Source organism: Acinonyx jubatus, chromosome X, assembly GCF_027475565.1.
Source record: "Acinonyx jubatus isolate Ajub_Pintada_27869175 chromosome X, VMU_Ajub_asm_v1.0, whole genome shotgun sequence".
NCBI lineage: Eukaryota > Metazoa > Chordata > Mammalia > Carnivora > Felidae > Acinonyx > Acinonyx jubatus.
The window spans coordinates 118,088,466-118,107,359 of NC_069389.1; the positions used below are offsets into that span (position 1 = coordinate 118,088,466).

At 45.2% G+C, this 18,894-nt stretch overlaps 2 protein-coding genes across 4 annotated transcripts in view; both read left to right on the forward strand.

Annotated features, from left to right (window-relative positions):
• FMR1 (fragile X messenger ribonucleoprotein 1) overlaps positions 1–4,607 on the forward strand; it is a 50,748-nt gene extending 46,141 nt beyond the window's left edge. The window contains exon 16 of one of the 2 annotated variants that reach the window (XM_027054838.2): positions 193–4,607. In XM_027054838.2, coding sequence (XP_026910639.1) covers positions 193–253 — 61 coding nt within the window. In that variant the 3' untranslated portion in view covers positions 254–4,607. The remainder of the gene's footprint in view (positions 1–192) is intronic. The other variant, XM_027054831.2, reaches the window with a different exon arrangement.
• Positions 4,608–13,997: 9,390 nt separating this feature from the next.
• Positions 13,998–18,894, forward strand: part of FMR1NB (FMR1 neighbor) — a 34,408-nt gene continuing 29,511 nt past the window's right edge. Inside the window, exon 1 of one of the 2 annotated variants that reach the window (XM_027054768.2) lies at positions 13,998–14,414. In XM_027054768.2, coding sequence (XP_026910569.1) covers positions 14,102–14,414 — 313 coding nt within the window. In that variant the 5' untranslated portion in view covers positions 13,998–14,101. The remainder of the gene's footprint in view (positions 14,415–18,894) is intronic. The other variant, XM_027054769.2, reaches the window with a different exon arrangement.

Sequence of the window (18,894 nt, forward strand, 5' to 3'; positions counted from 1 at the left end):
CAATGGGTGGACCTGGAAAGCACTGCTTTCAATGAATGGAATATACCTTTTCATAGACTTACAGGCTGTGGCTCATGGCCTCACTCTAGTCAGGCCATTAGGCGACCCAGGATGAGACTGGTAAAGTCATACCCGATGAAAAATACAAATCACCCACAAGCTCAATAAGTCACATATGTATTTGTCTCCTAGGAAGGGCCACATCCCGAGAAAAGCAAAGCATCTGCATGAAGTACGTCAACTGAGCCCGTGAGACATCAGTCAAATCCGTGATGACCTACCAGATCTATGTCCAGACCCACCACAGTAACAAAACCACCATGAAGGGCTTTCATTTGCCTTACAAAGAAGCTACAGACACTCCCAGAGCCTGCACACCCTGGCAGCTTCGTAAGCATTTAATTCAGGGTGAACTCGGTCATACTGCAGAAGACAGGACTGACTCGTGCTGGAAGATACATCCCATAGGCCTCCTGCCCTTACATCGTTTGAACATGCTCTCTAGGTATAAGGTTGCATTTCACATCCTCCAGTCAGATAGCCCTCATGGATTTAAGGCTGTGACAGACTACCTTTGCCACATGCCAGAGAAGGTCAAGAGAGACTTCAGACCATGATGCAGATCTTACATTTAAGATAGAAGAGGAAGGAAGGAGGATTGGGTAGGAAGGATCTTAGACTGTAATACAGCTCCACACAAGCTTCAACCAGGCTGATCGGAAGTTCTTGAGCCAGAGTCACCTGTTCCGGGGATTCTTCCACTCGTAGGAATGGATCTGCATTAGTACCTCCACCGTGCTCAATTATTGGCTGGAAATTGTCTACAGGAACCATGACCTTGGCACAAACAGCAGTGGCTCCAGAAGGGTAGCAACTGGGGCTGTCAGGCAATTAAGCTCGCCACAACAGATTGAAGTGGCATACTTGTGGTGGCACCACACTACATAATAATAACCGCCCCCCTTTTTTTAGACCTGCATTGACCGTAGTGAGTAGCTGGAAAGTTTTTACTGAAGAGATCCTGGAAATGTCGATGAATACAAATTTGAAATGGGATCCGGTATCCTCTCCCACTGGGGAGACAGCTTTGACACTGGGTTTGTCACATACCTCTTCAAGCTCAGGATACTCCTGTGGTTCTTATCCTCATGCAATAAGTCCCCTTTGCACTGTAGCCATCTTCCTTGATTTCAAGCGATCGCCTTTGGTAAGGGAATCGTTAGCCCTGGGTCTGTCTGGAGCTTTTCACTCCAGGATGTAAAATAAGGCCTGGTTCTTTCCTGAGGGGAGTTCATGGACCCCAACTGGTTGGGCGTGGACAGGTCCAACCCTGGGAAGCAAGTAGAAGATCGAGGGGCAAAGCACTTCTCTTTTCCTAGTCCAGATATGGACAGACTACACCTGTCTGGGGCAGTGATCACAGCGCCAACTATCACAACCCTAGATATGTCACCCCCAATTTGATTTGGCTATGAGGGATCTTACCAGCCCCTCACTATCAAGCAAGGCCTCTGCTATTACTTCTACCGGGCAAGGGGATTCAGCCACTCTTTGCCTCAGCTTTCTATACACATGTGTCCATGGCCTGTGATGTCCGTGCTAAATGGGTGCAGAGATTCACCTTGGACCCAACTCAAAGCAGCATTTGTGTTCTTCTCACCCACTGTCGGGACTACTTTTTCTGTGTAGTAAGACAGCCTCCCTTTCTCTCCCCTGCCTCCTGTTTGGATCCAGGGTTACCTGCTTCCTGAGAATAGCCATGCAACCCTTCAGTAATCAAAGATCCACTGGGCACAGACTATATATGCCCAGCTTCTGGTGCCATTAGCAGGATCTACCTGGGGGCTTTGGGGGCACAGTTTATCACCACCTTACATGGGTTGTCCTCCCACCAAGAGGTGTTTCTAAGGCTCACCTGAGGAGATTACCAATGAGTTAGCTGGGGTTTCGCTCCTAAAGATATTCTTGATTCCCTACCTCTGCTTGTGTTGGATACCTGCATAACTTTGTGTTATTTACTGACTAGGCAGTGTGCACTGTGGCCGCCAGCTCCTGCTGTTTCTGGCTGAATACCTCACTGCAAGTGAAGCTGTCCAACATTAACTATAGGAGCTAGCCACAGGGCTCTAAACCACCGCCTCCCATCTAAGGCCTCCAGTTCTCATGCTGAACTTTGTATTATTATTTAGGACCCTCTTCATTTTACAACGTCTTCTTTGCCACTGTCACCAACTCCAGAAACCCCACTGACAAATCCAATTGGTTTCTGGGCCCAATGGGAAGGCAGGTTTCACTGTGGGATAATGACAACATGAGATCGCGTGCTCATCTTGCTAACACTTAGGCTCGTAAGTTATCCCAATCAAACCTATGCTTGTGCCCGTTGTACATGACTCGTGCTTTCTTTCACTCACCTTCCAAAGATGGATTAAAGGGAGCACGACTAGGGGCAGGGAGGCCAGGCTGTTGGAATAATGAGCCAATGCAGTGACAGTGAGAATGGAGATGGTAGGATCCCTAGCATAGTTGGGAGGTAGGATCAGTGAGACTTGGTGTTATCATGTGTGGGGAAAGAGAAAGGGAGGAAACTAGGGTTATGATTCACACAGTTTGGGCTTAATAGTTTTCTTTTAGAGGAATGAGGATTTATTCATTCAACTAATGTTGTTTAAACATACGCCATGAGTCAAGCCGTGTATTTGATGCAGGAGATGCAGAAGAAAAAGACACTGGGCAAAGAAAAATTAGCATAAAATAATAGATAATTACAGGAACAAATGGATATCGTGCCTCCTCATATGATGGACTGAGAAGGGCACCATTCACTCGGTGGTGTTCCTATTTACAAAATTACTAAGCTTCATCTAATAATGTGGAAACATCAGACAAGCTCAAACTGATGGACACGTTACAAAATAAAAGGCTCGTACTTGTCACCATTATTGAGGTCACAAAGGACAAAGAAATACTGAGGCACTGTTTCCAATCAAAGCATACTAAAAAGACATGACAGTTAAGCGCAACATGTGGTCCTGCACTGGATCTTGAACCAGAAAATACTGTCATCTTCTGTTACAAAGGACATTATTGGGAAACTGGGCTATGAATAGGGTCTGCAGATTACATAATAGGACAATGCTACTTTCCCATTTCTTATCATTGTACTGTGATTGTATAAGAGAGTGTTCTTGTTTTTAGGAAATACAGGAAGTATTTAGAAGCAAAGGGGTAAGGTATGAACTGAAAGAAGTTTCAAGCAGCAGCACAGCGGCTAAGCACGCTTGGACTCTGAGGTTAGACTGCGGGAGTTCTAATTCCAGCACCGTTGTTTCCTACCCATGAGGCTTTGGGCAAGTTACTGAACATTCCTAGAGATGGCGTGAGAGTGGAAGGAGCACATGTAAAGCACTCAGACCTGTGTCTGGCACGTATGCATAATCAATGCTGGCTGCATTTAAGCTATTTTGCCTCTGTCCTGTAACTACAGAGAGAAATGGGGCCTGGCTCCCTAGTTCAAGGAGCCACGGTCTAGTGGAAGAAATAAGAAGGTTAACAGATAAAAACAAATGCATGCAGTGCGTGTTCTGCTAGGGATTTGAGTGGAGGGTAACTGAGGCTGAGCAACGAATTCTGCAAGAGGAAGTCAGGAGAAGTTTCACAGGGGGGCTTGTGGTTTGAAACGGATCACCAGGGACGAACAAAGAGTTTGGCAAGGATGCACTTTTCCCACTTTTGTCAGGCCAAGGGCCTCATCAGTGCAAAAGCAGAGGGTTGTGGAAAGGGCCTTATGTACTAGGGTGTGGTGTGGGTGATGCGGAAGGGCCAGCACTGACTGCCAGTCAGTTGACACAGGTTCAGATCCCAGCTGCAATAGCACCTGCAGCCTCGCACAAATCACACAATCTCTCCGAGCCTCAGTTTCCCCGAAATAGGGAGATAGTAACATTCACCTTGGGCCTGTTAGGAGGATTAATGTCATGTGCTTAGCACAGTACCCCCGTCCGTAAAGGATAGCTGTTAGTATTAATGCTAGTGTTAGGCATTTCTAGGGTTCACCACCTTTCCTGATTCCTCCTTCCCTCCGGGCACAGGCCTCCTCTGAGTGAAGGCCGGCCCTGTTACTTCCTTTGGCCGCTGAGGTGAAAGCAGAAAGGCACGTGTCCTTTCTGGGCTGAAGCGTTGAAGAGCCAGGATGCTGTGATTCTCCACGCTCTGTTCCCCTGACGCACTGGTACCCGTGTTGGGCACGTAGTGTGAGCAGGCAATAAACCTTTGTTCTTTAAGGTACCACAACTTTGGCATCTTGTTATCTTTAGCCACCCTCATAAACCTTGAAGAATCAGACTTTTCGAGACCCTTTGGTGCTCCATGCCAATTCCAGTTAGGGGAAAATGGGCATTCTTGGTGCACCACCTTGGTGCCGGGATGATAAAAATGGATAGAAGAGCCAGAAGCATGTGTGTTTAACAGAAGAACTGAAACTCAGTGTAAACAAAGAAAACTCATCCTATCTTGCAAAAGCTCAAACAGTGAGTGGAGGAGGTGTTTCACATTCACGCGCCATACGATTAATGGTGTTGTGACCTGATCTTATAGGAAAGTTTCAGAAGGGGATATAAGCTGGTCCGTCAGGAAAAGTCTCATGAAGAAGTGATGTTGAAGCCGAGGCGCAAAGGAAGAAGAGCACAGGACGGAAAAGCATGTGCAAAGGCGGCAGACAGCATCGGGCGTCTGGGCAAGTTAGGTGTGGTCCTAACGTGAAGGAAAAAGTACAAGAGCTGAGGCCGGGGTGGCCAGCGAGGTGCGGAGCAGGTGAGCGCTCAGGAACCATGAACCCAGGAAAGGAATTTGGGTTGTCAGACAATAAGCAGCTGTTGAAAGGTTTACGAAGCAGGAGAGTGACACGATCCGCTTTCTGTCTCTACAAGTACACAGTGGTCACAGTGTGGCGAATGGATCGGCGCGGGCAAGACTACAGGTAAGAGAGACGAGTTGAGACTATCCAGGAGTCCAGAGGTGACGAGGGGGAAGCGGTGGAAACAAGAGCATTGTGGATCTGTCAGGGTCCCCAGAGAAACAAAAGCCATGAAAAATACGTACAAGGTACAGATTTATTTTAAGGAATTGACTCCTGTGATCACGGGAGCCGGCCAGTTCAAAATTCATAGGGAAAGGCCAGCAGGGTGAAAATTCAGGCCGGAGTTGATGTTGCCATCTTGAGGCAGAATTTCTTCTTCAGAGACACTTCAAATTCGCTCTCAGTGTCTTCCAACTAACTGAATAAGGCTCACCCAGATTATTGAGGGTAATGTCCTTGACCAAAAGCCAATTGACTGTAGATGTTAACCCACAGTTATGAAGTACGTCCACAGTGACACCTAGACTAGCGCTTGATGGAATAACTGGGTTCTATAGCCTGTGGCCAAGTTGACACAGAAAACTAACCGTCACACATAGTTTCAGAGTTAGAGGAGAGAGCTTTTCTGGATCGAATGAATGGGGATTGAAAAATATGGAGGACTCAAAGAAGACTCCCAGATTTCCCACTTAAGCAACTGGATAGAAGGCAGTACTGCTGACTGAGACAGCACATAGCGGAGAAACTGCAAGTTCGTGATGGATAATCATTCAGTTTTGGATGTGAGAAGTTTTAAGTGCTGTATGTTAGCCAGACAGAGATGCCTAAGTGGGATTCAGAGGAGAGATCTAAACTGTAGTTTTGTAAGTAATCAGGACATGATGGCAAGTCAGTTGTAGGAGTGTATGTGATCATTGGGGGTGGGGTGGGGGGGGCAGTGTAGAGCGAGGAAGGAAAGAGAAGGCTTAGCAGAGGGCTCTGAGGAGGGCCCAGAAGAGAAGGATCCAGCATAGTAAAGGAAAAACAGCAGTCAGACAGGTAGGAAAATGAGGAGGCAGAAATCTGGGAGCTCCAGAGCTCCAGAGCCTGCTTCCTGAAGGAGGGAACCGACATATGGCCATCATTTATACTGTAGCCAGGTATCTCAGTAGGAAGAATCATTTGACTGCAGTGAGTTGTGGGTTAGAACCATGAGACCGTATTGGTTGAGAGAACTCTTAGGAAACTTTTGCTGGTTAAGGGAAGAAGTCATGCGGGTCAAAGCTAGGACTGTTTAAGTAGAAATAGAAGGGAGGAAAGGGACTGAGCAGTATTTTGAAGCAAAATCAACAGGCCTCTCATCAGGACATGAGGAATAAAGAATCCAAGATAACCCAGAGGCTGTAAATCGAAGGAATCGGAAGAAGGATGAGAACGTGCACAGGCAAAAGGAAGTCAGGTGGAGGCTTTGGTTTAGGAGAAAAAGATCTAAAGGTCAGGTTTGTACATACTTCTAGGTGTGGCAGGATATTTATCCCGGACTCGCAACATACCGTATCTCTCATATTCGTCCATTCCTCGGAGCCTCTGTTTGGGCTCCTCCACGAAAACAATCTTTCACATCTTGTTTGCCTGAACATTTTCTATTCAATCTTCAAAACCTAAATTAAATGTCACTTTTCAGTTGCTTTCACTGACAACTTTAGGCGGAATTACTTGCCCTCTCTTCTGTGTTCCTATAACACTCTGTTCACACTTTGGTTTTTAAGAGCATTCATCGCATTGTGTTATACTTGTATTTTACATGCCTGCTTCCCATGCTAGAGTGGGGCTCCCAGAGCCCAGGGCCTCTGACTTACCCCCTCTGGTTCTCCTAGAAGCAACAACATTGAACTTGCTTTGTTGATCTCCAGTTTGGAGCTTAGGACAGAGGTGAGGCTGGATATATAAAAGTTAAAACATCACTGACACAGAGTGATCACCAAAGAAATGAGAAGAAGTATATCACTCAGGAAAAAAACCAGCACAAACAGGTAGCAGTGGGCTAAATCTCAGGGAATGCCTACATTTAGCCAATGGGATAAGGATTAGGACATGAGAATTGTGCTTTGTCATAGCAATTATCCAGGAAAATATATTTATTCAGTGGATAGTATGTGCCATGCACTGTTTAGGCACTAAAAATACATCAATAGACAAAATAAGCGAGATTCCTGCTCCCATAGAGCTTATAGTACCATAGGGACACATGGCTTCCCTCAGAGAAGGAGGAAATTTAACAGTTTCAAATGTTGCAAAGTGTTTGAGGAAGACAAATACTTCAATGGCCTTCGGAAGGCGAAGGAGCCATGTAGCCAGTTCCATTCCAAGGGTAATGGCCAAGAGTTGTGATGGAATGGAAGTCAGAGAAGTAGAAGTAGAGGATAGAATTTTCTGAAATTTCGTAGGCCCCTGAGATGCAGAAAGTGAAACAGGTGGTATAATCAGAAGATGGGCGCTCCAAAACAGAGGAGATTGACCACAGGCATTGAAACCGAGGTCTGAGGTAGCACAGGGATCTGAGGAGTTTACTGGCTCCTTCTCTTCACCCGGAAATGGAAGGAACAGTACCTACCACAGAGGGTTTCCAGGCCAGCGATGCACCCAGGAAGGCTTAATCAGTAGGAAGCTGAACCTCAGCTAATTCAAGGGGAAGGAAAGCAGAGAAAAGGAAAAGTGGGAGGATTCAGAGTAGTTTCTCTGTGTCAGGACGGAGGTTAGTGGAGAGGCGCAGAAGGGCCTACATGCCGACGCACAGCGGAAGGAGCTGGTAGCGTGCCGGTCGGCGGTGGGAAGTGCCTGGGTGCCGGTAGCCCCGATCGGCTGGGTGTGAGGCCGTTGAAGGTGGTAGTGCCTTGATCAACATCCAACGTGTGCGGATGTGCCTTCCCACACGACAGAAACCAGAAAGCTAAAAACCACATTTCCCAGATTCCCTTGTAGACGGGGTTTTGGATGTGATTTAGGTATGACCCATTAGACAAAATTATGTTGTGCTTGAATTCCAGACTGAGCCGGATGGGGAGCAAAGTGGCATGCAGGGCACTCATTTTGCTGGTGAGGGTCTGGAGTCAACAGTTGTGGCAGCAAGTTCCCGATCCCCAGATCCCACCTAAAGTAGTGTTTTCCTAGAACCAACAGTTCTGGAAGAGACTTCCTGAGGCCCAATGTCTCAACTAGAGGAAAGGTAGCATTTCCTTTCATTGGATGACAAACATATCTCACACCAGATATGCTGGAGTAGGTCACTTTTTTTTCCCCCTAACACTTCTCTCCTCTTTATTTTTTAAAAATGTTTCTTTATTTATTTTGAGAGAGAGAGAGAGAGAGAGCAGAGCAGGGGAGGGGCAGAGAGAGAGGGAGAGAAAGAGAATGCCAAGCAGGCTCCATGCTGTCAGTGCAGACCCCAATGTGGGGCTCGATCCCAGGAACTGTGAGATCACGACCTGAGCCAAAATCAAGAGTAGGACCGTTAACTGACTGAGCCCCCGAGGTGCCCCAACACTTCTCTCTTCTATATGACACAATTACTTTCAGTAATAATCATTAAATGAAATGAAAAACCATAAATGGCCAGGAAAGAAATGCAGGAAGTGTGAAAAATTTCTTTTATTGAACTTCATATCTATAATCAGGCCAGAAAAATTAATAAATTATAAACTAAATATTAGAATTAAAGTGCAAAAAAGAGAGAAGAAAAACAATAGGTTAATACTTCTTAATTACATTAATAACTTTTTTGGAGAAAAAGGGGAACAATCTTACATATATATATTGGCCTGTTGCAGTAAGGAATAATAGCATTCTAGTTTAACAAAAATTGAGTAACGAGGAACAGCAATGCACAAAAAAGGATGCATGTCAATTGTAAAGATTTTCAAATTCAGTAAAATCGTTCACGAATAAGTGTTATTTCATTTATGAGCTAACATTTCCACCTACTAAACAACCCCATTGTATCTCCCAGTTGATATTCTATTTCAGTATTATAAATTTTAAATACACTTAAAAATTCCAAGTAGTAGGGGCATCTGGGTGACTCAGTCTGTTAAGCGTCACACTCTTGATTTCCACTCGGGTCATGATCTGACGGTTCCTGGGATTGAGCCCTGCGCTGAGCTCTGCTCTGGCAGTGAAGAGCCTGCTTGGGATTCTCTCTCCCTCTCTCTTTCTCTATCCCTCCCCAGCTTTCTCTCTCTCTCAGAATAAATAAACATGAAAAAAAAAAAAAAACCCACCTCCGAGTGGTATCACAAATAACAGAAACAAAAGAAACTCAACTTCTGTGTTCCTGAAACTTTTTTTAAAAAATGTTTTATTTACTTTTGAGAGAGTGCAAGTGGGGGAGGGGCAGAGAGAGAGGGACAGAGGATCTGAAGCAGACTCAGGGCTGACAGTGGGGAGCCCTATTTGGGGCTTGAACGCAGGAACCACAAGATCATGACCTGAGCCAAAGTCAAACGCTCAACTGACCGAGCCACCCAGGCGCCCCTGTGTCTTTGTGTTTACAGTCACTGGGCTATCATTGCTTAAACACACAAGTATTGGAGACATGAACTGTACCTGAAATGAACTTGAATGATTTTAACTGTGATGAACTCCTTCTCAAAAATGAGCATATGTTGTTGGGTCCAAGAGGTGTTAGGGATTGCCTAACTGAAAGTTCTCCAAATTAACTTCCATGTAAATACAATGTTGATTAAAGGATACGTAATGAAAATGCACCCAATTGAAGCTTACATATTCATTATTACAACTCAACAGTAGTCACAACAATTTGTTTAGAACATAGTCCAATAAGTGATTTTTTTTTTTTTTCAGAAAATAAGCCAGACAGAGAAAGCAAATACTTTGTGGTATCATTGATATATGGAATCTCAAATTTCTAAAAAAAAAAAAAAAAAAAAGTCAAACTCATAGAAACAGAAACAGAGAGAGAAAAGTTATTGGCAGGAGCTGGGAGGCGGGGGAATTAGGGAGAGGTTGGTAAAAGGATATAAACTTTCAGCCATAAGATGAATAAAGTCTGAGGATCTAATGTAAAACATGGCAACTATAGTTGATAACACTGTATCATCTAATTGAAATTTGCCAGGCGAGTAGAACTTAAATGTTCTCACCAAAAAAGAAGAGGAAAGAGAAGAGAAATATATAAGGTAATAGGTGTCTTAATTAACTAGATAGAGGGAATCCTCACAGAGTATATCAAATCACCATGTGTACATTTTAAATATCTTAAGTTTTATCAATTGTACCTTAATACAGCTGAAAAAGAAGAAGTTTGGCCTAATAGAACAATGAAATCATTTCCTGAAAACCCAGTATGACACCAGCTAGGAGAAAGCGCCCTGAAAGTTTGAGGTACTTACTGCCTTGAAGGATGTGTTGTGCACTCTGAACTAGGGCCAGTAAGCAACATACAGTGTGGTTTCACCCGTAACCAGACGCGGGGGGCTAACAACTAAGGGGTGGTGGCGAAACGTACCTAACGACCCACTTGCAAAAATTTTGCGCTTTGCTTTTCATTCCCACAATTCTGGTTTCAGCTCTTTTAGAAACTCGTTATCTAAGCGAGGGCTATTTCTTCCAGGGAACGCAATCGTGGTTCCACTGAACTAGAAGGTGGGGCTGCCACTTCATGCCGCTAGGCAAAGCAGCAGAACAGGAGAAAGACTATGTTGGCTCAGGTGATTTATCCTGACCATCGGTAAGTACTATATACTAGTATACTATATACGAGTATACTCCATGCATAGTGTACAATGTATACTACGTTATAGGAATGAACCGCCCCGTGTTTCCATTTCCCTAGCGAGACGTCGTTTACGTTGCTTTCACCGTAACAATGAACGTCTTTGTACATGTCTCCTTCTCCTTTTACACGTGGATGGCGGGACAGATACCTCAAAGAGGAATTTCCGCATCACAGACTATGCGGATATTTAACTGTACAAAGTGTGGTCAAATTGCACTCCAGTGTGGTTGTAACCCACTTACATCTCCGCCAGCAATGACCGAGTTTCTATTTCTGCATATTCTTATGAATATTTATTAATTTTGCCAATCTGACGGGCGTAAAAGGATACCTCATTGTTGATTCGTTTGCATTCCCCTGATTGCCCGAGGTTGAGCATCTTTTCGTGTCTGTGGTGGTATTTAAAAAATAGTGTCAATTCTCAATTTTCCGCAAGAACAGTGGCCACATTCTGAGCAGTGCTATGTACCATCTCATGAAGCAGTTCTTGTATTCATGCCCATGCAACAGATTTTCCTCCCTAATTAGGTCTGGGTTGACTAGTATCAAATTTAGCTCCCTTGAGATTATAGAATGAAAAAGGAAAGCCAGTGCAGAATTTTAAGTCTCCATCTGATAATCTTCAAAATGGACACTTCACATGGCTTTTTGTGTCCCCAATCTTGAATTAGTGTTATGTAATCCAGGGATCGCTCAGGCATAATCTTAGGGATTTTGTCCCTCTGAGTTCTTGTTAGTAATTTGGGTTCCTTTTTTTTTTTTTTTAATGTTTCTTTCTTTTTGAAGGGGGGAGGGGCAGAGAGAGGGAGAGACAGAGGATCTGAAGCAAGCTCTGTGCTGACAGCAGAGAGCCCCACGCGGGGCTCAAACTCACCAACCGTGAGATCATGACATAAGCCTAAATTAGATGCTTAACCGACTGGGCCACCCAGGCACCCCAGTAATTTGGGTTTCTAATGGTATAATGTGGCATGCTTAGGAGTATTGCCCTGTTGTAGAACTGCCACGTCTCCCCAAATGCTACTGTCAAGGACGAGTCACAGTAAGCCAGAGCCGGAAGGAATCTTCACGATCAGGCTGCCCATAGCCCATAATTTGCAGCCGGGGAAACCAAGGCACAACCTGTGAAGTGGTCAAGAGCTGAGTGCCCAACCCATATGCTCTAACTGAATCCCCTGAGCCCTCCGGGTGGCTGCGTGGTGCCCGGTCACATGGTCACTTTCCACATGTGCTATGACATGAACAGGGGTGCTGTGGGAAGCAACTGTTCATGGGTCTCTCAAGTTTCTGCATCTCAGGGAAGCCTTCGTCTTTTGTCTCTGACCCAGTTGTCTTGCACCTTCTGCCAGCATCTATGAAACTGCAGCAGGCTACCTCGTTACTCCCAAGTAGGGTAAAAGCTCAGATACTTCACAGTTTCTCAGAGTTGCAAGCAGTAGTTTCAGAAGCTCTTCATAGTGTTGTGGGGGACAGGTGTCTTCTGGTTAAATTAGTTTGGGAAAAGCTGAGGCCAAAAAAAAAAAAAAATATATATATATATATAAGAAATACAAGGAAGGAAAAGCAGGTTCTTTTCCTGTCAGATCCTTTAATAAACTAAAGAGCCTTAGAAGTCGCTCGTGGATGTGGGGGTGGGGTGGAGCAGGCTAAGTTTCAAGAATTATTTGCATAGAAACGTTCCTCCCTCTTTCCCCGTATGGAATGCCTATTAACATTGGAGAGAACAGTAAGAACAATAGAATAAAATCCGTAGAAAACCATTTGGAAAGCCCAAGTAAAATATTGTAAGAATAAGGGTGGAAATGCAGTTGAGAGGGGCAGTTTTCACATCCCTTGAAAACTCGAATGAGGTAAGCTAACAGGTACCAGCCTCAGCTACATGGTCCTTTTTGCAGGGGGACCGAAACCTTGCAAGCCACTGGGATTTTGCCTGAGGGTGAGATTTTAGCGTCAGAGGGGGGCTTAGAGACCATGCTAACTCTCTCATTTGCACATTGCAGCACCGAGGCCCGGCAGGAAGGCACTGAGGGCCGCCCAATTCATTGGTGGCAAATGATGGGAATAAAATCTAAGTGCTCTGAGGCACTCTTTAGTGTTCCTCACACAGTCTTTGTTCTCATTTTGTCCTGTTCCATTTATTTGTAACTAAACCTTCAAGTCTCTGAAGGCAAATATCATTTTGTCCCACCTAAAAGCTCCTACTACAATGCAACAGCCTATGGAATGTCTACCATGTTCCCTATAGTCACTATGCACAGCCCGCTCTGCCAGTCCAGCTTTCTGCCTTGAAAGGAATGCTCCATATTGGCGCTGTCCAATATGGTCACTAGAAGCTACGCGTGGTTACTGAGCACTTGATACGTGTGTGACTGAGGAACTGGTTTCTTAATTCCATTTTTATTTTTTTTTAATTTTTTTAATGTTTACTTTTGAGACACAGAGAGACAGAGCATGAACGGGGGAGGGTCAGAGAGAGACGGAGACGCAGAACCCGAAGCAGGCTCCAGGCTCTGAGCCGTCAGCCCAGAGCCTGATGCGGGGCTTGAACTCACGGACCGCGAGATCACGACGTGAGCTGAAGTCGGACGCTTCACCGACTGAACCATCCAGGCGCCCCTATTCCACTTTTCTTAAAGAAATTTTATTTTGGGGGGGAGCCTGGGTGGTTCAGTTAAGCGCCGGACTTCAGTTCAGGTCATGATCTCACAGTTCGTGAGTTCGAGTCCCACGTCTGGCTCTGGGCTAACAGCACAGAGCCTGCTTCGGATCCTCTCTCTCTCTCTCTCTCTCTCTCTCTCAGAAATAAACACTAACAAGTTATAAAAAGTTAAAGCAAAAACAAAAAAAATTTATTTTTTAAAAGGTTTAGTGCACACACGCATGGGGGAGGGACAGAGAGGGAGGGGAGAGAGCATCCCAAGCAGGCTCCCCGCTGTCAGTGCAGAGGCAGGGCTCGAGCTCACCAACCTGTGAGATCAGGACCTGAGCTACCCCGGCCCCCTTGTTCGGTTTAATGTTAATGAATTAGAATTTACATTTAAACGGCCACATGTGGCTAGTGGCTACCGTCTTGAGCCCCGCGGGGACTAACTGTAGGGATCGCAGAGCCCACAGCGCGTCACAGGGACTGAACCTGAGGGACAATCAGCAGCCAAAGCTGGAGTCGGATTCTCGCGAGGCGTTGTGCCGTCTGGGACGAGCGGACGCGCCCGCTGCGCGGGCCTCGGGCCCCATTCGTTCGTTCCTTCGACGACGTTCCACAAGCGCTAGCGGCCCGGGGCCTTGATTGGGGGAGGGCCCCAGGCACCACCCCCGCCCCGCCCATAGCCCTTAGAAAGGGGCGGGGCCTGGGGACGACGGTTGGCACGCGCGGCCGAGGGGGTGCCGCGCAAGCGCCACCGCCCAGGGGCTTGTGGGAGACGGGCCTGCCGTCCTGAGGCGTCGTCTCGGCGAGGCTGCCGTCCGGAGCCATGCCTTCCGACAGGAGGTCGTTGCGGAAGAGGACCAGGTCTAAGATCGGCTCGCTGAAGAGGCCTCACTCCAGGGTGATAAGCTGCGACCCGGGGTGCACCGGGGAGACCCCGGCCGACAAGTCGCACCCGGGAGGCAGCGTCCCCAGGCGCGAGGGTGGCGCGACGGCCAAGCCTCAGGCGGGCTGGCGGGCGTCCCTGCGCGCCTTGGGGGCCGAGACGCGCCGTTGTCTGCTGAAGATTTGGGTCCACCGGTGCCTCCGGCTGCTCTTGCTCGCCCTGCTGCTCGGGCTGTGCTACTACGCGAGCACCTGTGAGTCCCCCCCGGCCCCCCGGCCCCCCGGCCGCCGCCCTGGCTGGCCGCGTCTGCGCGTGTACCTTCGGTGGGACGGGTCGTACCCACGGAACACGGAACCTGTGTCCTGGACCCAGCTCATCCCACTTCGCGTCGCGTTCTCGAGATTTACGCCCGTGCGAGCAGGCGTCGCCCCTTCTTTCTGTTCAGTGGCCGAATGATATTCTGTTGTGTGAATATTTCGCATTTCGTGTCTCCGTTTCTCACTTGGTGGGCGTTTGGCTCACTTCCAGGTGTTGGCTGTGGTGGCTAACAGTGCCGCGGATGTCCCCGTACAAGGTTTCGCGGTACCAGTTCTCTTGGGCCTGCCCCTGGGAGTAAAATTGCCGGGGCATATGGGAATCCCGTGTTGAATTCTTTGAGGGAGTCCTAAACTGTTCTACAAAGCGATTGAACCGTTTTTACGTGCCCACGAACGATGTGCGAGGGTCCCAAGTTCACCAGCATTTGTTATCCTCCCCCTCTTTGGTTATCACCGTCCTGGTCTGTATAAGTGATATCTTACTATGGATTTCGTTAGTATTCCTGTAAAGACTAATGATACTGAGCATCTTTTCATGTGCTTTTAGACATTTGTATGTTTGGAGAAATGTCTGTTCGTGTTCTTTGGCCATTTTTAACTGGATTGTTTGTGGTTTTGTTATTGAGTTGTAAGAGTTCTTTATATATTCCGGATATGTGAATTGGAAATATTTTCTCCCACTCTGTAGGTTGGCTTTTTAGTTTCTTGTTAATGTGTTTGTTTGTTTGTTTGTTTGTTTGTTTTGGTGGACAAAAGTTTCTAATTTTGAGGAAGTCCAATTTATTTGTTTTTTTAAATTATTTTGTCACTTGTGCTTTTGGTGTCATATCTAAGAATCCATTGCCAAATCGAAAGTCATAAAGATTTATTTCTATGATTTCTTTAAAGAGTTTTGTGGTTCTAGCCCTTCTATGTAGGTTGTGGATCCATTTTGAATTAATTTTTGTATATGGTGTGTGTTAGGGGGCCCAGCATCATTCTTTCTATATGTGGATATCCAGCTGTCTTGGCACCATTTGTTGAAGAGACTAGTCATTCCCCGTTGAATGGTCTTGCCACCCTTGTTGAAAATCAGTTGACCATAGATTTATGGGTTTATTTCTGGACTCTTAAGTTTTATTCTACTGGTCTGTGTTTTTGTCCCTATGCCAGTATCATCCTCTTTTGATTACTATAGCTTTGTAGCAAGTTGAGAAATTGGGACATGTGAGTTCCCCAATTCTGTCTTTTATTCATAATGTTTTGAGCATTCAAGGCCCCTTGTAATTCCATGTGACTTTAAGGATCAGCTTTTCCATTTATGCAAAAAAGCCACTGAAGTTTGTTTTTCTTTTAATTTTTTTTATACATCCAAATTAGTTAGCATCTAGTGCAACAATGATTTCAGGAGTAGATTCCTTAATGCCCCTTCCCCATTTAGCCCATCCCCCCTCCCACACCCCCTCCAGGAACCCTCTGTTTGTTCTCCATATTTAAGAGTCTGTTATGTGTTGTCCCCCTCCCTGTTTTTAGATTATTTTTGTTTCCCTTCCCTTATGTTCATCTGTTTTGGATCTTAAAGTCCTCATGAGTGAAGTCATACAGTATTTGTCTTTCTCTGACTGAATAATTTCGCTTAGCATAATACCCTCCAGTTCCATCCATGTAGTTGCAAATGGCAAGATTTCATTCTTTTTGATTGCCGAGTAGTACTCCATTGTATGTATATATATATATATATATATATATATGTGTGTGTGTGTGTGTGTGTATGTGTGTGTATATATATATATATATATATATATATATATATATATATATATACCACATCTTCTTTATCCATTCATCCATCCATGGACATTTGGGCTCTTTCCATACTTTGGCTATTGTTGGTAGTGCTGCCATAAACATGGGGGTGCATGTATCCCTTTGAAACAGCACACCTGTATCCATTGGATAAATACCTAGTAGTGCAATTGCTGGGTCGTAGGGTAGTTCTATTTTTAGTTTTTTGAGGAACCTCCATACTGTTTTCCAGAGTGGCTGCACCAGCTTGCATTCCCAAGGCCACTGAAGTTTTGATAGGGATTGCTACGAATCTGTAGATCACTTTGGGCAGTCTTGCCATCTTAACAATATTAAGTGTTTCAACCCATAAAAATGAGATGTCTTCAGCGATGTTTTGTCGTTTTCAGGGTACAAGTCTTTAACCTCATTGGGTACATTTTATTCCTAGATATTTTGTTCTTTTGAATGCTGCTGTAAACGGAATTGTTTTCTTAATTTCCTTTTTGGATTGTTCATTGCTGGTGTATAGAAGCACAATTGATTTTTTCATGTTGATCTTGCAAATTCAGCGGAGCTGCAGGGTACAAGATCAACATGCAAAAATCAAAGTACTAGCCTCCATTTTACCCTCCCTTAAAGCTCTTCCACCTCTAACCTCATCTTACTAACCCCCCTTACCTCACCTCTCAAATTCCTTTCTCCATCACCTCCCTTCACAGAGACCTTTCCTTGCTCACTTCCCCATACCAAGGCCTTCCCTTCTTTTATGGTGGCCTCCTCTGCCTCCTTTACTCTCATAATTGACTTCCCTCTTTCACCCTTTTCCTTAAGGAAGTTCTTTTCTTTCCTTACACTCCTAAAAGCTTTCTCTTCATCACCGCAGTTCACAAATGTCTTCCCTCCATCATTATAGCTCAAAAATTCTTCTCAACTTTCAGTCAAGGTCCTTTCATTCTTCACCTCCCCACAGACTTTTCTTGGCTCACCTTACAGGCCTCCTCTTCCCTCATTCAAAAACTGGTCTTCTTTATCTCACAGAGCCCTTTACTTCTCTCACACAAGGTCTTCCCTCCCTCCCCTCCCTTTGAAAATACCTTCATTCACATTGTCCTCTCTCTAACGTACCTTCACAAAGCCCTTCCTTCCCTCAGTCAAAATCCTTCTTTTACCTCCTCATTTACCCTCCTCCAGGCCTTCTTCACTCACTGTCCTCTTAGATGCCTCTTTCAGCCCTCCAAAGCCTCCCCCCACATCTCCCCACTCACAGGTTTCTCCTCCTTCTCCACTCAAAGGCACTGTCTGCCTCTTCCCCAAAGTCTTATTTTCCTTCATTTTACTCCATGGTCTTGCTGCCTCACTCTCCTCGCTGAAAGTCTTTCTCAGTTCCTTCTCCAAATATTTCTTGCCCCCACTCAAATACTTTTCCTTTCCCCACAGCCTCTCTCCTTAGCTCCAAGTCGGCCTTCTCAAAAGGGCCTTCTCTACCTTACCTCCTGTGGCCTGCCCTCCCTCCCAACTCCCTCACAGTGGTATTCTGTCTCCTCATCTGTACAAAGGCCTTGGCTTTTCCACAGTCTTTCTCCCTCTCTCAAGCCCCAGCCTCAAGCCCAAAGCCCTTCTACTATCCCCACCTCTAATCTCAATGACTTCTCTCTCCCTGCCTGCTCCAGTGCCTTCCATCCCCCCAGCCAATGTTCTCCCACAGTCAAAGAAGGAGGCAAAAATTGGGCAGGGGCATTGTAAGTAAATGGAACAAAGGCTTCTGTATACTATGTCATAAAGTTGTGGGTTTATAACTTTTGGTGAAGGATGAAATTCAAAGTTAAATAATGTATATCCTGTGCATTCTTTTTATCAGCTATTTTACATAAGTTAGGAAAATATGATTTCTGTTCTTTGACAGATATCTTTTTTTTTTTTAATTTTTTTTTCAACGTTTATTTATTTTTGGGACAGAGAGAGACAGAGCATGAACGGGGGAGGGGCAGAGAGAGAGGGAGACACAGAATCGGAAGCAGGCTCCAGGCTCTGAGCCATCAGCCCAGAGCCCGACGCGGGGCTCGAACTCACGGACCGCGAGATCGTGACCTGGCTGAAGTCAGACGCTTAACCCACTGCGCCACCCAGGCGCCCCATGACAGATATCTTAAGATACTTTTTAAATGATTGCTTGCAAGTCATATTACTTCAAATTATTCATTTTTCCTACTATTCATCTAAAATACCAAAGTATTTCTGAATTACTTTTACTGTATTTGTAAATGTTAGTTACAAATACATTTGAGAGCCTTACAAACTGAGGGCTTTTTCATTCTCTGAAAAAGAAAGTTAAAAAACAAAACTATAAATTGTACATCATTTTTTTCTTAGTCCATGAGTTCTTCATTTTCTGTTTCTATTTTGAGTAGAACTCTTACAAAAAAAGAATACTGTTATTCAGTGTGATTTCTTTATTTCCATGGGGACTTTTTCCAATATAGGTTTAACATGTTTTCTCCTAAAATAATCCATGATTCATTCTTTATATTGTCAGATTTCCCAGATTCTGAGGAGGTGATCTATGACTAGATGGATTAAGTATCATTTTGCATTTTAAATGATTTAACTTAATTAATGTAACTAAATGCACTGTGTTATGGGTGGAATTGT